The sequence below is a fragment of the Epinephelus fuscoguttatus genome, linkage group LG15 (assembly GCF_011397635.1).
Source record: "Epinephelus fuscoguttatus linkage group LG15, E.fuscoguttatus.final_Chr_v1".
NCBI classification, from domain to species: Eukaryota; Metazoa; Chordata; class Actinopteri; order Perciformes; family Serranidae; genus Epinephelus; species Epinephelus fuscoguttatus.
This window is the reverse complement of record NC_064766.1, coordinates 40,380,174-40,399,230: the sequence shown is the minus strand read 5'-3', so window position 1 is coordinate 40,399,230 and position 19,057 is coordinate 40,380,174. Positions and strand designations below refer to the sequence as shown.

Sequence of the window (19,057 nt, the reverse complement as noted above, 5' to 3'; positions counted from 1 at the left end):
GCTTTATAAATAAAATTGATTGATTGATTGATAACAGTTTGTGATTTGAATTATCACATTGCGTTACTTTAGAGTTTGGACACGAGAATATTTTGTGTAGACTAGATTTATATGCACAAATAGTTTGTGTCATAATGTGCATGAAATCGCATGTACATAAGTGCCCAAAAGACACAAAATATTGTGAGAGAGGATATAGCCAGTTATGCTATGCTGTAAAATAGTAACAGACAATTTACCAAATAATCCCACCTCACTCACTCACTTTCCTCCAAACGAGCTACTTTTTATTTCTGTTTGTATAGAAGTAGGACATGGTGTCATACGGCTCAGGGTAGCCACAGACAGACACGATGAGCTTCTCCTCCATTTTTCCGATGAATGAACTTCCGCCGGTACGTCCTCTGCGTTCAAATTTTTTTTAACTCTCACGAATGAGTGTGTGATGCAAAATCATGCTACTTGCTTGATTCACGCTGCTTAGTTCGTGTCATTTGCTTCGCGTCCATTTGCGTCTGATCGCATCTTTACATTGACTCTACATGTAATTCCCTTGCGCAAATTGTTTTGTTTGTTTGTTTTTCCCCTTAAAGTAATCCCATTACGCTGATACAAGTATCAGAAATAAGGTGGCAGGTTGTATCCAAATTTCATTTAAACTTTTTTTTTTAAGAACTAAAATTAATTCCTACACACTTACAAACCTGCATTTCTCCAGCAGAGGTTTTTTTTCTTTTCTTTTTTTATTTTTCTTTTTTTTTTTTACAATTTTAAAGGATGACTCCCAAGCATGCACTCACTGTTCATCATTTGAAAAGCTCAAAATCCACACCATAAATAACTAATGTGAGCCAACTAGGATTTGTCCCAGGTTCACTGTAAACTCTGACTTATCCATGTGACTGTTAAGAAGCGGAAACATAACTTGTTTCTTCATGTGCAACATGTTAGTCTGGAGGTTTAAACTGGTGTCCTCTCACAGAGTTGGTGATTCAAACTAAACTTTCATCTCTGTCAGAGAAAACTGATCTGAGTTCAGACTGTTTACTTACAGCACAGCTACACTCACAGATAACTGAGCCTCCTACCTGCCTGTCAAACACCATCAACCCACAAACCTTCTCCAGTCCGGACTGAGTGGAGTCCTGCGGGGTGAAGCTGTGAAGGCTGCGAGCGGAGCTAGCTGCTAACAGCCACCGCTGCAACTAACAAACTCCACAAATCCATTCAGCAGCTCCACCATCCACAGCCAGACACACACGGCTGATTATTTACTGCTGAATTACAGCTCACAACTCACACCAACCCAAACATCCTGGTGCAGACTATTTACTGGAGTTTACCAGCCTGTTTCATACAGCTCATATGGCATTAGAAAATAATTGCAAGCACAACCACTCTCAGCTTCTCAGTTAAAAACTTTTTCTGATAAGTTTCATAAAATAATTTTTCATTGTGCTCTCACTGTGAATCAAAAACCTAAATTAGCATTTTCTTCATATATCACCATTCTAAAGGAGACGTCTGTAAAACTAACAGGACGACTCAAACTGCAGACAGTCATTACTTTTGCATTATGAATTTTGAATCCACAAAGGTTTTATATCTGCTGAACTTTACCAGAGCTGAGAAAAACCCTGGAATCTGGAGTTTGGCATCCAGTTCTTACAGAAGGCTGCATTCACAGAAACAACCCTTAAAGAAAAGGAACTGAGGGTAGAAAGAGACAGGTGCAGTCAGGACAGAATAAAATCTGATTAGATGCTGATATTCTGCTCATTAACCATCACAAACTCCAGTAAATAAAAATAATGAACTGCCAAAATCTCTCCACAGTTTGGCTGGAGGACAGCTTACAAAAAGCCCCAACAAGCTCGCTGCTTGTGAATCATTAAAATGTTGTTTGAAAACCCTGATTGGCCTTTAATTTGTCTTTTGGAGCCCAAAAACAAGAACAAAAATACCAAACAAACCATGCGGAGGAGATGCTGCTGGATTTTCACTCATCATTTGCTGCTCAGTGATCATTTCTGTGTCACATTATAATCATCGAAAAAGGAAAAAAAAAAAAAAAAACAGCTAAATGTGGGCTCTCGAGCAAATTATGGTCATTAATATTTTCTCCTCTCTGAGCTGCTCTCAGGGAGGTTTGTAGGAAAGTGCTGGAAAGATTCCCAAGATGTTGAAATGACACATTTGTTGAGTCTGTAATTACAGCGTCACTAATGCAGCCGTAAAGGTATCATGTTATTGATTATCCTCTTTGTGCTGTAAGTAACAGACGATAAGTTAATGCTCTGCTTCCCATAACAGCAGCTGGAATAATCCTCAGTGAACACATGAAAACCTCACGGCTACAGTTTGATGATTTGCTCCTCGTTACTGGAATTAAAAGATCCTGCAGGTTGGAAAAAGAGTGCAAATCCTGAGTTTATGAAACCCATGAAACCGGGCTTCGTAATCTCTAGTATTTCTGACAATTTGACAATTTAAAAGGTTTGATTAAACAGCACTTCTTGGATTTTTTTTAAGGCTTGTAAATCTCCCAAATGTCCTGTTAGTTCTGTAGTCGTAAAGTGCCGAGCAGTGAACTTTAAACTCCCACACACGCAGTTTGTTATCAAAGGCTTTCTTCGCATTGATATGAATTTGGTACATTGCATATCAGTCATTTTAATGAGCAGTGCAGATTGCTTTGTAGGCTGTTTCTTTATTACTGCACTGAATTACAGGGAAGAGACAGCTGTGTGTGATTGAAGAATCCTTTAATGAGCAAAGCATTTGTGTTTTATGATTTATCCGCTCAACACAGCAGAGCGGCCGACAGAAGGACTGAGTTCATCTCTGTTTTTGTTTTTTGTTTGTTTCTTTTTAACAGAATCACTTGATTATTCGTGCAAATTTTTCTTATCATAATGATGACATCACACACCTGCTATTTATTGATTTAGAGCAATATTCTTATTAAGATTAAGAATTCAGATAATCCCATCTTACTCTCTTGCTCTCGCTCATAGACAACACCTAAAGACTAGGAATGAACAGGTCCACCATTATCTGTGTCTGTATCTGTTCAACCAACTAGATTATCTGTATCCCAGAGTGGGCGGGGTTTGAACCACGAGTGGGTGAAACAGGACGTGAAATGAGGATACGGATATTGACACATTTACTCGGATGCTACTACTACCTACACATAGGTACATTGTCTGTATCTGTACCGGATACTTGTTTCATCCAAGTACTTGGCTCAGCCCGACGAGACCATCCTGATTCTGGCCTACCTGTGCACATTAAAATGCTAAAATGCTGGTATTGTACATTTCTGCAAACCACATTACATTTGTGTTATTATTTCAGTCAGGAGAGACTGGTTCTGAGAGAAAATAATTTATTACTATTTATTCACAAGTGCACACAAGTATGAGAAATGTGAAAAGACCCCATTGTGATGTCAGATATTCCAGGAGGGCGGTAGAGATGTGGTAGATTAGAGTTTAGATGCTGGTGGTGGTTAAGGGTGGTGATCACATGAGATGAAGAGGGAGCTGAGGATCTGGATGTGAAGAGGAGTGGGCTCTGATGAGCTCGTCACTGGAGGGGAATGGTGTCTGTGTGTGTGTGTGTGTGTGTGTTCCACGTTTTTCTCCTCACTGACTTGGTCAATCCATGTGAAATTTGGCACAGTGGTAGAGGGTCATGGGAGGATGCCAATGAAGCAATATTACATCAATTGGCCAAAGGGGGGCGCTATAGCAACCCATTGAAATGTCAAACTTTGAATGGGCATATCTCATGCCCCGTATGTCGTAGAGACATGAAACTTTGCACAGAGATGCCTCTCCTCATGAGGAACACATTTGCCTCAAGAACCCATAACTTCCGCTTATATAGATTTTCCACCATTTTGAATTTTTTGAAAAACACTTCAAATGGATCTCTTCCTAGGAAGTTTGAGCGATCTGCATGAAACTGGGTGAACATAATCTAAGGAGCAATATCTAAAGTTCCCTCTTGGCAAAAGTTGGAAAACTTCCTAAAACTGAGCTTCTATAAGGCAATGAATATTGCGGAGGGCGTGGCTCATCACATAAAGGTGTAGAACATCTCAAGGGTTTCACCCATCACCACGCAACTTTGTAGGCATATGACCACACATAATCTGAGGGGACCCCTCCATTATTGAGCCCATCAAACAAAATGGAGGCGCTAGAGAGCTCATTTCTTATCTAGGCCTAACCGCCATATGGATTTTTACTAAACTTGGTAGATATGTAGAACAGGACGCCTCAAGGTGACTGGAGAAATTTAACTCTAATTGGCAACTGGGTGGCGCTATAACAACAGAAAAATGCTTCAAAATGGCTAAAATGCGACCGATCGCTGTGGCTCCCCCTGTGGACCAATGTTGGTGTTGTTTCTAATGTTTGGTATGACTAAGTCATGGTATGGTATGCTGTACATAATCATGGAAACTGTCAGTGTGTCATTCTGTCAGTCAGTCATTCTGTCTGTCCCACGTTTTTCTACTCACTGACGTGGTCAATCTATGTGAAACTGCACATAGGCATTGAGGACTGGCATAGGTAGAAGGTGACAAAGCTACCAATGGGTATGGACTAGTTATATATTAATTACTTATACCTATGTACAGTACCTTTTGGGTACCTGTTTTTCAGTTACTACCTCCATCATTGCTGCACACATATATTTGCATAATTTATTGATATAGTTTGAATTTAATGTTTTCTAATGTATTAAAAGTGTATTTTAAAGTGTATTTATGTCACTTAAACAGTTCCTTTTCTGTTCTCTTGTGCTGCTGCTGTAATCTGTGATCTTTTTTTATCTCTTCTTTTTTGTGGACGTATTTAGCTGTTTTATTGGACTATTTCAATGACTACAAATGGAGGCTGTTAAATTTAGACAAGACCAGCTGAAACTGCCATCCAACACTCACCTGTACAGCAGCTGATCCTCCAGTATCTGCAGTGGGTTCATCAGCTGATCGTCGTCTCATGTTGTGTTTTTGTTGTTCAGAAACCACCGGTCTGGACCACGGTGACGGTTTCTATGCAGGGATGCCGATCCCCTGCGCTGACAGCTACGCCGGCTTCTGTGTTCACGGGAAATGTGAGATCAAATACAACATGGCAACCTGCAGGTCTGTGACTGCCCGAACTGCAACTGCTCATTGTAACAGTGCTACTACACTTGTGTGTTTTGTGCTGGAATCATTCTGTATCACCATCAGAGTACTCCCCCATCATCTGCCAGTACCTATAGACCCTTTTAGGCCTGACATCACAATGATGTCGGTGAATTATCTGGAGGCAAAACACGACTCTCCCCCACAGGGCTGTAGGCTCCATAGGAGTCTGTTGTGTTATTGGGAGCCAGAATAGAAGGAGTCATGGCTCAAAACCAGCCGCCACTGCCCGTCAACAAAAACAAAGATGGTTAAATGTGATAAGACCAAAGGACTGGACGGAGGCCATCATCAAAAATGCTCACATGTGCAGCGCACACTTCATATCAGGTTAGGGAGAAAGTATTTCCTGTTGTAGGGATGAATAAGGTTATGTGTATTAAGGGTTATCATGTCCACCTCATCAGAAACTGGGGAGGGATTAAGAGGAAGATTGGATTTCTCTGCAACGCTAACTTTTTAGCACATTAGCTAACGTTAGCTTCCATAGCAAAACAAACAAGTGTGGTCCTCCTTTGTAAGATTGGCTTCCTGTGACATCATCCATCCACTGAGTGAGAGCATACGGGTCGGCCAGTCTGGTCCCGTTGGTCAGTGTTTACTTATTCAAGTAACACTGGCGGTCCCGGAGAGTGAGTGACCTGACATGGTGCGTTGGTAAATTCAGTCTGACGCTCTACACTAAAATGAGAGCCCTGTTGGTGGAAGAAACGCAGCGTTATATTTCTACATGAATGAACCAACGGTTAAGTTAATCACTCATTCACTCCGCTCGGCGCTCTGCTGCTCCGTCTCCACAGACAGAGTGTCCAGAGTGCGCTCTGCCACTCTGAGAGTGCGCTGCTCTGGATAACCCAACGCTACATTCAGACAGCGCTCCCAATTTATCAACGCTCCAGTTTGTGTCAGAGTGCGCTCCCACACTCACAATGAGTGTTTCTGAACGCACCACTCACATCATCTTCCTCCATCGTCTAAAACAAGACAACACAACTTGCTAGCTAGCGCTAGCTAATGTCTGTGGAGAACTGTTTTGCCTCCAGCTAAGCCCCGCCCACCAAAAAACGTCATGTTCACTAACAGTAAAAGGGTCTATACTCCTGCTGCTATTACTGGTACGACAGTTACACTCACCTGTAGATTTGAAATTAAAAAATGTCATCACTGATATGACGATGTTGTTTTTGTCAGTTGTTTTGTACCAGTATAAATCCTACTGATACAACAAATTGTATGAGGTTAATTTTTCTGTCACTCAGTCTGAATGAACGCAAAAAAACCCACTTGCACAGAATGAATCAGACCAGGTAAATTTCTCAGTCATTTGTCCATGACACATATTCAAAGTGTTCACATACTGAGTATCAACCTGTTCCACTGCTCTGTAAATTCCGTCACCCTTTCTGGGACTGTGGAAAAATGATCCTTGTCATTGACAGTGACCTCTAGTTTCGCAGGGTTTGCATACCAAACCTCACTCCGGTTTATCCTTCAGCAGCTCTCTTGCTCTTTTAAACATGGCACAGCTTTTCACAACTGCTGGGGGGTCATTCAGGAATATCAGCATCCTCTGTCTGTTAAAAGTTACCTGCTGGATTGTGGGCACTTTCTGTCGTATTACTTCCAGCTGGTGAGTGTAGAGCATTTTGAGAATGAAAGGGTGAGGAGGTTTCGAAGTGCTCTGTGACATCTGTTCCTCCAGAGACAGCGCATCTTTTAGGCAACAAAGTCTTTGGGTTTTTTAACCATTTCATCCCCCACCGTTACATACAGAGTTTGAAGGTTTTGCTACCTGATGTGTCCCCTCGAGATCGAAGAGCTGTTCTGCCACTGTTTTTACGCTCCGCTTGTTGATTGTATCAGCAGTAGAAGACCCACTGTGCTCCAAGTCTACTAGCTTGTTAGCATGCTCCTTCACGGTAGTTTTTACAGCAGAGATGGCGGTGTCAGTTTCGCATTTGAGAGCTGACAGTTTATCCCCTGACTGTGGTTGAAAGTTGGTCAATTTTTGAGTCAATTTTGGCTCCAATCTCAGTCTGAAGTGAGCGTATTTCAGTCTGGAGCGAAGCAGCAGCCTTTAGCACCGTGTTGTTTCCCAGGTCTTTGAATCTCCAGCTGGATCTGCACCCTCAGGACAGGCCAGGGCAGCAGGGCGTTCTTCATTAGCTTTACGAAGGTGGTGTGACGTGGTCATAAATCACCGTGTTATTAGATGGTGGAGTAACATTAACATTAATGTTGGCCAGAGTATTTTGTTTCAGATAAGTTTGATAAGATTTGACTGAGAGCAACGTGACTCGTGTCTTACTCAGACATGGATCAACCAGAAGTCCAAATCCTGTTGATTTTCAACATTAAATTGACAAATTTATGGTTATGTTTCAGTGATATGTGCTGTTATTACATCATGTCTGCTCGGCAGGTGTTCTAGCCTTTTTTTTCAGTCCATGTCACGTCAGTGACAGAAAGTCCTCAGTTTTAATCAGTAGAGCTGTCTACACCACCAACATGTTGTCAACTGGTGCTTCACACATGTAACTGTGACCTGAAGCGTCTTTTTCAACTCGGTTTTCTTCAGTTTTGCAGAAATAATTGCCGAAACTCAGATAACCTACACTCAGTACTGTCCCTGAACACATCCTTTGTGGACCAATGCTGACATGCTGCTATGTGTGTGTGTGTGTGTGTGTGTGTGTGTGTGTGTCAGGTGTGACGCCGGCTACAAAGGTCCTCAGTGTGACGAGCCTCAGGACTTCAACATCCTCTACGTCGTCCCCAGTGGACAGAAGCTCCACTACGTCCTCATCGCCGCCATCATCGGCGCCGTGCAGATCGCCATCATCGTCGCTGTGGTGATGTGCATCACAAGGTGAGGCGGCATCCACTTAACTCCAGAGCCCCTAAAAGAACTTAATTCCAGTAAGCACATGAGAGCAAGGGACTTTGCCCTTAATTTCTAAATTAATTTAAAATGTCAGAGAGGTCCATTAAGGATAAGTTTAATGGCTTTTGTTTTTCATTAGCTGCAACTTGATCATTTAAGGGATTTTTATTCAGTATACAGATATTTCATATATTTTACCCAAAAGTGAGATAAATGAATGGGTTGTAATATATTTAAATGATTTTAAATAATGGGTTTTTGCATGGTAATGTACAATTAACCCTGAACGTGTACCTCAAAATACCTTAAGGGGTTAATGCCCCTTGATTAGAAGGGGTTTGACATTAAAAAGAAAAGGCCCTTTTAAGGAATTATGGGATGGTTTTCTTGTTGTTTTTTTATCAATTTTAGTTTTTACCCTTAAAAAAGCACTTAAGTGGTGCTGAAAACCCATTAAAAAATATAACTTTTCATTAATGTATCCATCTTTTTAAATCCTATCAGAATACTTTTATTGCATTTTTATAAATAGTTGATGAATGTTTTTTATTTAATATTGCAAAAGTGCACACACTGCATCATGTTCACATTCCCACTGTATTTATGTGGAATTTTGCTTTAAAATAAAAGAACAAAATTAAACCATATAAAATAAAATACATATATTTATATATTACAAAAGAAATTTATGAAAATCTCAGGTTCACAGTACAGAAACAGGAGAGTCAGAAGAATTTTAATCCCTTTGAGTTGACAGGAGCACATGAGGAAGATGGTGATGGAGTAGTTTTAATCCGCAGTGTTAGAGTACTCTAAATACATAATAAGACCGTATAAGGCTCAGTGATAATCCCCTACTGCATAATGTGCACAGAAAGGTGTGAACTAAAACACATGTACAACAGAATCTAAAAATAATCTGTGTGTACCTGATGGATTAAGAGATTATAGAAGAGATTATTATTCAGTTTGTATTTCTGGGTTGTAGAGACACATCTCCAGGTGTCTTGTTACCTGCTGAATGTTGTTTGTCTCACCTGGACACACACAGCTCAGACAAACAGCTGTGAACCTGTTGGCAGTGAACGCAGCCTCGTTGTTCCTCCATCATACGTGAAGCGGAGGTGTGATGTCTGTCAGGTTTCTGCAGAAGAAGGACGACGGCGGCGGTGGAGGTTTAAAGCTGAGGAGAATTAAACAGGATTTGACTTGGCCTCGTTTCTCCGAGGCAGCAGACAGACTTTCCTGCTTCACTCTGAGGAGAAAATCAAATCTAAGTCTTTCTTTGTACTGCGGAGGATTTTTTAGGCAGCAGTTTGATAGTAAAACAAGCTTCTCGTTTCATTAGCATGTTCAAATTAAATCTCTTGGTAAATGTGGACGCTCTAACTCCAGTTACATGTGACAACCAGGCCGTACTGGGGGAAGTACTCAGATCCATTACTTCAGTTAAAGTACTTAGGGCTGCCTCCTAATCGTCCAGCAAATGGAAAGATCATTATTTGGCAAGATTTCATTGGTCGCCTAGTCGCAGAAAAAAAGACAAGCAAACATGAAGTTCTGTTGGGAGCTGCGCCTTGTCAGAATAAATCCAAACCTATATGACTGGAGCATGTGGGACTTTAATCTGAAAGGACAGACACAGGAAGTGTCCACGCTCAGCAGTCAGACAGGAGTCAGGTTAATCTCCAGGGCTGGTACCTGCGGTTATTCCACAGGCTAGTTAATAACATGTCGGGCAGGAAATCCAAAGTGTGGGATCATTTTGAGAAGGTGAAGGACAAACCCAAGGTGATATGTAAACTCATCTTCATTGGTCGACTACAAACATGACGTATCATCTGAAACATGGAAGTAGCTACATGCCCATTAGCCCACAGCGTCATTAACAGGCGGCTCGCTCAGTGTGTGACGTGCACTGCGCCGGTGACAGTCGAGCCACAGGCATTATGTTTTAAGGTTGTTCGTCTGTCTGTCCTGCCATCCTACTGTCCTACCGCACGTCCCATTCCTGTGAAACCAAGATCTCAAGAATGCCTTCAGGGAATTTCTGCAAATTTGGCACAATCGTCCACATTGACTCAACAATGAACTGATTTGGTTTCGGTGGTCAAAGGTCAAGGTCACAATGACTTTGCATCTGTCATATTTTTGTGAACACAATATCTCAAGAACATCTCCAGGGAATTTCTTTAAAACCTCTTGCACTCCACCCCCATTTTGCAGCAAAAACGCCTAAAATGACATACCCAAATTAAAATGACTGTAGCTTCTGAACCGCTCTGACTACATGCATGCATGAGGTCGTGCCAGAAAGAAAACTCCCTGAAGTTTCTTGTGAAAGTGTCAGAAACACTCTAGGTGATACAGAGACAGAGTAATGGGCCTCTGAAGTCAGTAAAAAATTGAAGATTTTGCCTAAGATAAAATAAAAAATGATTTTCAGGATGAATAACTGTCTGTGGTGTCATCTGAGCAGGTAAATGACACTGTGGGGCTGTAGGCACACTATCAATGAACATTTGTTTCAAATTTGAAGAAGACTGCTTAAAGTATGACCACTCTACAGTGTTTTTACCATGAAAAGATCCAGACGGAGCTCCAAATGACAAGTTGGTCACTCAGCTTCAAAACAGTACTATCAGTGATCAAACAACACTCAGCCAGCTTCAAACATTGTACCTTATTGAAATCAGGTGTGATTATGATAGCTGATGATGTTTATGACACAGAAACACCATAAAATATCACCAAATAAAGCCATATGAAACGTGAAAGCTATGATCCCACTTACTAGACGGTATATCTCAGCCAAAAATAGTGGTAGGAGTGAGACTCTTACCTTTAATAAACCAGCTACGTCCCCGCTAACGGCTCCACATAAGATCGCGAGTAATCCTTTAACTTTTCCTGCTGAAAAACGGCATGACATGACTTGTCGCGATTTTGGACTTTGTGTGTTTAGGCTGCTCTGGTGCGAAATACATAAGAAATAAAAGAAAAACAATGTTATTTTTGAAAAGTCGAGAGCTTCCTGTATCTGTCAATACTAAACATCACATGGTTTGATGACGTAGTGCGCCTGGGAGATACTATTTAACAGAGGAGGGGGGGAGCGAGAACGTCGGCATCCTGGCGGAGTTAGAGAGGTTAAATTTGGCGCCAATGTCCACTTGGACTCAACAATAAACTGACTGGATTTCGGTGGGGGGCGCGTTTGAGGCATCCTTGTTTTCACAGACATAGATGTAAACTGTAACTGCGGCCTGACCCATGGGTTCGCAGGGCCATACAACTGCAGTGCAGTTATTCCAGTTTGTAAAGGTAAACAGACCAAACAGACACCACAGAAGCACTTTTAGGACTTTGAGATTTTGAGAAAGCACTGACAGTTAACTGTTGCCAGTAAACCTCTTGAAATGTCTAAACGTCTGCCTTTAGTCTCACTGTCACATGAATACATTTCTCTCTCTCTGTCTCTTTTTAGGAAATGTCCGAAAAACAACAGGGGTCGCCGGCAAAAACAAAACCTCGGACACTTTTCCTCGGACACTAACTCCAGGATGGTATAGCCGTGTTTGTCTGGGTTCTTTTTGATAAGTTTTTTCTTACAATGTGGGGAAAACCATTTTTTAACGGTTGATGTGAGGTATCCATTTTTTTTCTCCTGGGAAACCATTTAAAAAAGAAGAATATTTATTTAAGGGGCCTTATTTCCCTCCTTTTTTTTTCTTTTTTCTTTTGCTTTTGGATAGTCTTTCTTTGCCGCAAGACCAAGTACAAGGAGCCGAATCGTCAAAACCCGCTGTCACTTTACATCGTTAACATGTCCGCTGTCTTAATTACTTTAAACGTTAAAGGTTTTGTTGAATGCTTTATGAATACAGTAGCTTTGGTAAACTGGCTAACAGAGTAATGTCTGCCCCTCTGGAATGTGCTATTTATTGAAAAAGATGATTTCTACGCCCCTCTCTGTTTTACGTTTTACGACTAATGTGCAGCTGATCACCAAATGCAGTTTGTTTTTGTGTTTTGTAGGAGGTGAGTGGGGGCCAGCCAGTGATACAGATATGTTTACAGTTATTCTTTGGTATGTAAAGACTTCACTGTGGTCAAACGAGCTAATAATTTATTGTTATCATTATAATTATTATTTTCTTCAAAGTAGTTTTTACTCAAGGTTTTATGTTAACTTTTATTTCAAACGTTGGTTTCTAAATTCTAGTTCCTGTATATTCGCATGACTTGTGAAAACTGTGTACTGTGGTGTAGTTTTAACTTTTTAAAAGAAAAGCCGACGGCCCCGACGCCTCCTCCATCTCAGAGCCGCAGAGATCCGATGGAGATTGGAATCCAAAAAGTCGGACTGATGAACGGAGGACACTGAGGGGGGAAGGTATAAGTCGCTGTTGAAGAAAGGAATGTGTAATGTTTTGGGAAACCGCACCAGAAAATAACATAAAAGAACTCTTGTGTCGACGGCTGGAAACTTCGGAGTACATTCTTCTAATTACCACTTTTGCTTTGTTGAGGAACAGATTCGTGTTGATTTTCAGCCTCAGAGGAATGTTTTTGCGTCTTCGTCCAAAAAGCTGAGGATTGTAAAAGGAAGTGCGTCGGCTGTTTTGGGGTTTGAAGGACCGACTGCAACTCTAAATGATATTTTTTATGTAACTGGAGAAAGTCTCGGTTGCTGAGTGGGCTGTAATCGAGGCGTTTCTTTGAATGTGAGAGAATATTTGTGTCCTTTTTTTGTCTGTTTTAGTTTTGCATTTGCTCCTCAGCGAGACATTCCAAGCACAGAGGATCCCGTACAGAAAAAAACCCGATAATAATCCTGCAGGAAACACTTTACAGTAAAATTGTATCTCTTAAAGACAACGTTTCCCTCCAGTGTGAACATGTGATCAGATGCAGGTCCTACAGATGTCAGTGGTGTGCAGCTAACTCACCATCATTAAAGTCTCCTAGGGTATTATTGTTAAGTGAAAACTGTGCAGACAGAAAATACAGTCAACAACAATCCTGACAGTATGTCGACAGGAACTTTATATCCAGTGAATGACGATGCCTTTTCTGTGTTGTTCCCTTGTGTCCAGGAGTTCTTTGTAACACAACCTGTTGTTATATTATTTATGTCATTTTTGTGTGTTTTTTATCAAAGCCCGGTCATTTCTTTACAAACCAACTTGTCTTGTTCTTGAGCTGTAAACTCCACCTCCGTCCCACCTCTGAACTCTCAAAAGTGAAACCTTTCTTTGCTTCAGATCGGCTCTGTCGCTCCTTTTAATGGCGAATTTAAATTAAAATACAATCGTAGTATCAATCAATCACAAACTAAACCTTCTCCTCATGGCGTCCAGTGATAGCAGCTGGTTTTATCTGAACTAATCTTTTGAGTTTCCAAAACAGCAATGTATGTTTTGATGCTCAGTGTTCAGGAGGTTGGAGAAATCAACAGTCAACAGTGTTTGGTGTCTGGATGCAAAAGCTGACTTGTATTTTTTAGTATTCAAACCTCAGTCACTTGTTCATGTCATATTGGATATTCTCTAAATACAAGCTTCTGATAATCCGTTTGTGTCAAGGCATTCACAGAAATCTTTTTCAGGCTTTAAAATCGACGGTTATCGTCGTCGCAAGGAAACTAAATTGACTTGTGAAAAGTGACAAATATCTGCTGTCGTCTGTTTAAAGCTGACTTGTTCCAACAGTGTGAGCACACCAAGATTTTACTTTAGAAAAAAAAAAAAAACCTGAATGTTCTGTCTCCTGATGTGATGAAAGGCGATTAACTATGCATTGACTCTACTGCCATTTACTCCACTTCGCAACTTTATAGTTATAGAGGGCCCTTTCACACCTTCCTCTTTTGGTCTGGATGTTCAGACTTTTCTGTTTCGTCCGAACCAAAATTACAGGTGTGAAACCTCCCCAGATCAAACAGCTAAACTGTAGTCATATGAAATAGTCAGTCTCAATCTGGATCAAGCTGAACCTTTGTTCAGTTCTGGTGTGAAAACACTGTGAAATTTTGTGGATGGTTGGGACATTGGGACCAATTACAGGAAGTACTTGCAGGCTGTCGTCAGAACCGGAAAAACAACAAAACAAATTGAGCCGCAGTGGATCATAGATGAAAACCAAATGTTTAACAGACATTTGGTCTCTTTTACAAAAAAAAAAAAATCATAAAAATTCCAACCTTTTCTTATTATTTTCCAATCAGACGAGAGAGAGAGGATACGAGAGGATAGATGAGCCCATCTGCAGAGCAATCAGTCAAGTATTGGGAGAACCATCTCACATAAGGGCATGACGATAGAACGTAGGCGGCAGGCGATGACAACAGGACACAGGTATGCCTTACAAAGTTCTTTAGAGCGCTCGCATCATTGCAATGAGAAACCAAAACTAACCAGATCAAATGTTTACAATGAACCTTGGCTCGGACTTAAAGGTGTGAAAATGCCTTGAGAAGAAGAGACTTTAAGCTACAGTTGGTTACTAAATTAATTTGGGGATAATGAATCGGAAAAGCTGCCCAGTCAAGTATAAAGGCCAGTTCACACCAGCATTATTAAAGTTAAAGTCTGGAACAAAATCAGTTACTTTGATGGCGTTGTCAGGATAATTAGGAAGTGGCTGCAGTTACACCAAAGTCACACTGTTGATCAATCGCAAACAATATTAGCAGTATGGACCTTTATGATAACAGAGACCTGACGCGTCCAAATGGAGGACGCTGTTGTATTAGCTGTGACACACGTCCTCGCATCAGCTGACGGATGTTGCTGTTGTTGTTTAAACCCGGGCTGAGGGATCGTCTCTGTGAGCCGCTGTCCTGCTCTCTCTGCCAGGTTAGCATGAGCTAACACAGCAGCAAGACCGAGCCGTTAAACGGTCCCAACAATCTCGCCCTGACACTGAAACAGCTCAACTGTGTCATTTAAGCTGTATTAACAGGTTAAATGACACAGTTGCTAACAGTTAGCCCTGTCACTGTGTGTGTGATGCTGTCCCAAGCGCAGAGCTCCGGTCCCGTAGCAGTTGTTCCATGTTAAACCAAGAGGATGAGAGAGCAGGGCAACAAGGGGCTGAGCAGATCAATACGCTGCACACAGCTCTACAATGACATGAGATTTTATCTGCTTTAAATAGTGATTGGACAAATTGCAAGATCACACAGAATTCATGGGAATTTCCGTTACGTGTTGTGATCACAGCCTGGAGGGGCTGCTTATTGTTCACTGGTGCCAGGTTTTGATCTGATCAGGACCTAGAAATCTAGTTTACCTGGTTGCCAGACTCATCATGAATAATACCCCTTGAATTGGCCCAAGCATACTGGTCCACACATGCAACCACTGGACAAAAATGATCTGCTACGTGGAGCTAATTTTCAGCCAGAGTCTGCAGTAACAAAAAGTGGCACATCTTGCAGTGATATTTGGGCCTGCCTGCTCACATCAGGTCCTCTGGGTCCAAAAGTGCTCCAACACTAAGCCTTGATTGGCCGACTCAGCTGACTACCTGAATGTTACGCATGAGCTGCGATATATTTGGGGAATATCAAAATAAGGTTGGCTAGCATGCTAACTAACTTCAAGCTCACATGTGCAAACTATATTCTAGGATTCAAAGCATTAAGCTAACATTATCTAACACCAGTTAGGTTGCAAAAAAATCAATAAGAAAGATAAGTTAAAGTTTAATCTCCAGAGAACAATTAGCATTCACAGTGAATCAGTGTTAATAATTCGATAATCATTTATATTTTCTTATGCATGGTCAGTGTGTCCTTTGCCTCATCCGATTCAGTAGGGAGGGGTGGCCCAGTCGTGATTACAGATTTCGGCGTGGAAGTGAAACTCTGAGGCCATGCCGAGGTCCAAAATGTCAGTTAACGGCAGGTTTTTCTTCCCTGTGTGTTTACCATTTTTATTTTCTGTCACAGGATTTTTCTTTTCTGTAACATCTTAGTCTACAGGTCGTAGGTCAGCCCCCCGACACCCTCCACCCCCTCCGCCGAGCAGCGTGTTTCTACTTGTTGTCGACCATTGCAGCCGTGACTTCTCTAAATGTGACTAGAATGTGTTTGACATGTTAATATTCTGCATGTAGACTTTGAGAGGCTATTTTTGGTCTCTGCCAAAATAAAAAAGGAAATGTTTTTTTTAATGTACACCGGGGTGCCGATGTGTCATTTGAGTGAAATGTTCCCTTTTTTATCTCTTTAAAATGTGAGGTTTGTGTGTGTCTGTTTCGTCTCCTGACACTGCTCTCATCTTACGGCCTATTCCACTTCCTGTGAAGGATTACTGGTGATTTATTCACTGTGTGTGTGTGTGTGTGTGTGTGTGTGTACAAACATATATTACTTATGTTGTGGGGACATGAATCCCACATTGACATTGTGGGGACTCACCATCCTGCACTTATAGAGACACAACGTTAGCTAAGTGCTATCTTTAATGTAGCATTCTTTGATCTTGCCTTTCTAATAAAGACCTTTTACTGTTAGTAAACAGTATGACCTTTTTGGTGGGCGGGGCTTAGCTGCAGGCAAAACAATTCCCCAAAGACATTAGTCAGTAACGGAAGGTGATGTCAGTGGTGCATTTTGAAATACTCATTCTGAGTGCCGGAGCCTCTGCACATGCGGCGTCCACTCCAGCCTCCAAGCCATATGAGCTTAAACATGGCGGCTGGTTTTTGAGCCATGACTCCTTCTATTCTGGCTCCCAATAACACACCAAGACGACATTTTAAGACTGCGATGTAGCCTACAGCCCTGTGGGGGAGAGTCGTGTTTTGCCTCCAGTTAATAATGATATTGTGACATCGCCCTAAAAAGGTCTATAACATGTTCCCCAGGTTTACTGTCCACATGTTCTTAGTATCCACAATGGAGTTTTTGAGCCCTCAAAATATATATCCAACATCCTTGTGATGGTGCATCAACTCACAATAGGTTGGATGACACCTCCGTCATTGCTTGAGAGTGTCTGTTTCACATGCATTGGCACTGTGCAGTTTCAGGGTTCGGGTAGGAACCCAGACACAAAAAGGACTACAAACTTTGGCTGCTTCACGGCATACGTCATATCTCCCTCCTCTCTTTAGAGTAGCGTAGCCGAACCGAGGTGAACGAAGTTAGACGTGGTTGTCATGGCTGAAGCGACAAAGAAAAGGAAGAAGGTGAAGGTGTTGTCCGAGGAGACAAAGAAAAGAAAACGGGAGAGCGATAAAACAAGAGCTCGAACAAGGATTGATACTGGCCCGGCTTTCACACGCTGGCGAGAGCTGAAAGAGGAGGAGTGACGCCCGACTGATGGTGACCTGGCGCTGTTACTGCTGTTACCCTCTACTGAGGAGACTCACTGTCTGCAGGTCGCTGCCTCAGGTACACGTTCAGATAAAGTGTTAAGGCTCATTTATGCTCCCTTTACGTACAAAAATGTATACGTCCGTTTCAAACGATGTTACGGTCACTGCCCACATACTTCCATGCACCCTTTACGTTGGCTGGATGTTAACCAATATATCCACCAGGAGGCAGCCCAGCGTCAAAAGATTATGACAACAACAAACTCAAAAACAAACATGGCGACTGTGGAGGAGATATTGATAATGTCCCTCTTGCATAAAAGACAAAAACAGAGGCAGCGTTGTAGGAGGCGGTGGGCGGTGAGGCCGTTAAATACATCACGACTGGAGGACGGAGAATTCTGTTCTCTGGTACTGCCGATGAGAGAAATTGAATTGTTATTTCTTCTTCGTGTCTCACTAGAGCTACGTATCGGGTAGTGACAGCAACACTGCCCCCACGGTTCCCGGTGGTACTTCTGCGTTTGGCCCGTATCCGTAAGCTTTATGGAAACGTGCAGAAATATGGACGAAATGAACGCAGAGCACGGACAGAAGGCTCCGTCCGTATCCGGATCTGTATTCAACGTTGAGCATAAATGAGCCTTTAGCCTACATACAGACAGCTTTCATTTAGTTTGTCTTTAACACTTGCTGTTATCCTCGCAAGCGTGATGTGCTTGTGTTGACCGCGATCGTAAATCATAATAGCGGAGAATGAGAGACTGCGGACAGAGCAGATTGAAATATTCTACATGCTGATCACATGTATTGATAAAGTATTGGCTTGGCTGGCAGAGGTTTTATCGCTCTTACTCACAGTAACAAGCGTAGTTGTCGTCAACTAGAGTGATCTTGAAGTTTTATTCCCTTCGTCTGCACAGCGGCCTCTCTGCTGTTGTCTGACTTCTCTCTGTTGTGTGTGTGTGTGTGTGTGTGGGCGCGCTGTGAGGAGGAGGTCAGCCCTGACATGCAGAGTGCAACTCATCTCTGAGTTTCGGTCTCATCATGTATGTACAAAATGCTATAAGGCTACTTTACCTGTTCTGAAGGCATGATGATAATCGCGCATTACACGGCCAGGTTCAGGAAGTTCACTGGTATCGTTGGCTTGTCAACAAATGCACGCAGAGAAAGATTTTTGCGACAGTTGTGACAGACAATATGGTTTTTGTCTGTAGGGGGACCCCGTGAGGTAAAAAGCGCAATCCTCCATTGTGTTGCTTTAACGCATGCACCCTGCAGAATTTAAGACAGAGAAATTTTGCTGCAAAATCAATTCATTGCAATGGAATCAGCTTTACCAAGTAGAAATTGTTCACTGCCTCTAGCTTCTCAGATTTGAGGCTTTGGATCACTGTCAACTCGATATCTTTAGGTTGTGGATTGTAGTCCTTAAAAAAACAATGAATTTAAAAAGCATTTTTAATATTGTGTTAAAAATGTACTTTGCATTTTTGTAGTCTTCATTTCATTAATTTCACTAATATCTACCCCGACTTATAAAAGCTTTGGGACTGTGTGGTTTGAAAATGAGGACAGATGAGGTTGACTACGGCCTCCAGCCACGTCTTTTTTACCAGTCTCCAGGTGTG

At 41.8% G+C, this 19,057-nt stretch overlaps 1 protein-coding gene across 1 annotated transcript in view; it reads left to right on the top strand.

Moving 5' to 3' along the window:
* Positions 1–16,242, top strand: part of tmeff1a (transmembrane protein with EGF-like and two follistatin-like domains 1a) — a 130,602-nt gene extending 114,360 nt beyond the window's left edge. Inside the window, exons 8-10 of the mRNA XM_049598542.1 lie at positions 5,041–5,164; positions 7,917–8,078; positions 11,581–16,242. Of these exons, the coding sequence (XP_049454499.1) occupies positions 5,041–5,164; positions 7,917–8,078; positions 11,581–11,665 (371 nt within the window). The 3' untranslated portion in view covers positions 11,666–16,242. The remainder of the gene's footprint in view (positions 1–5,040; positions 5,165–7,916; positions 8,079–11,580) is intronic.
* Positions 16,243–19,057: the final 2,815 nt, after the last annotated feature.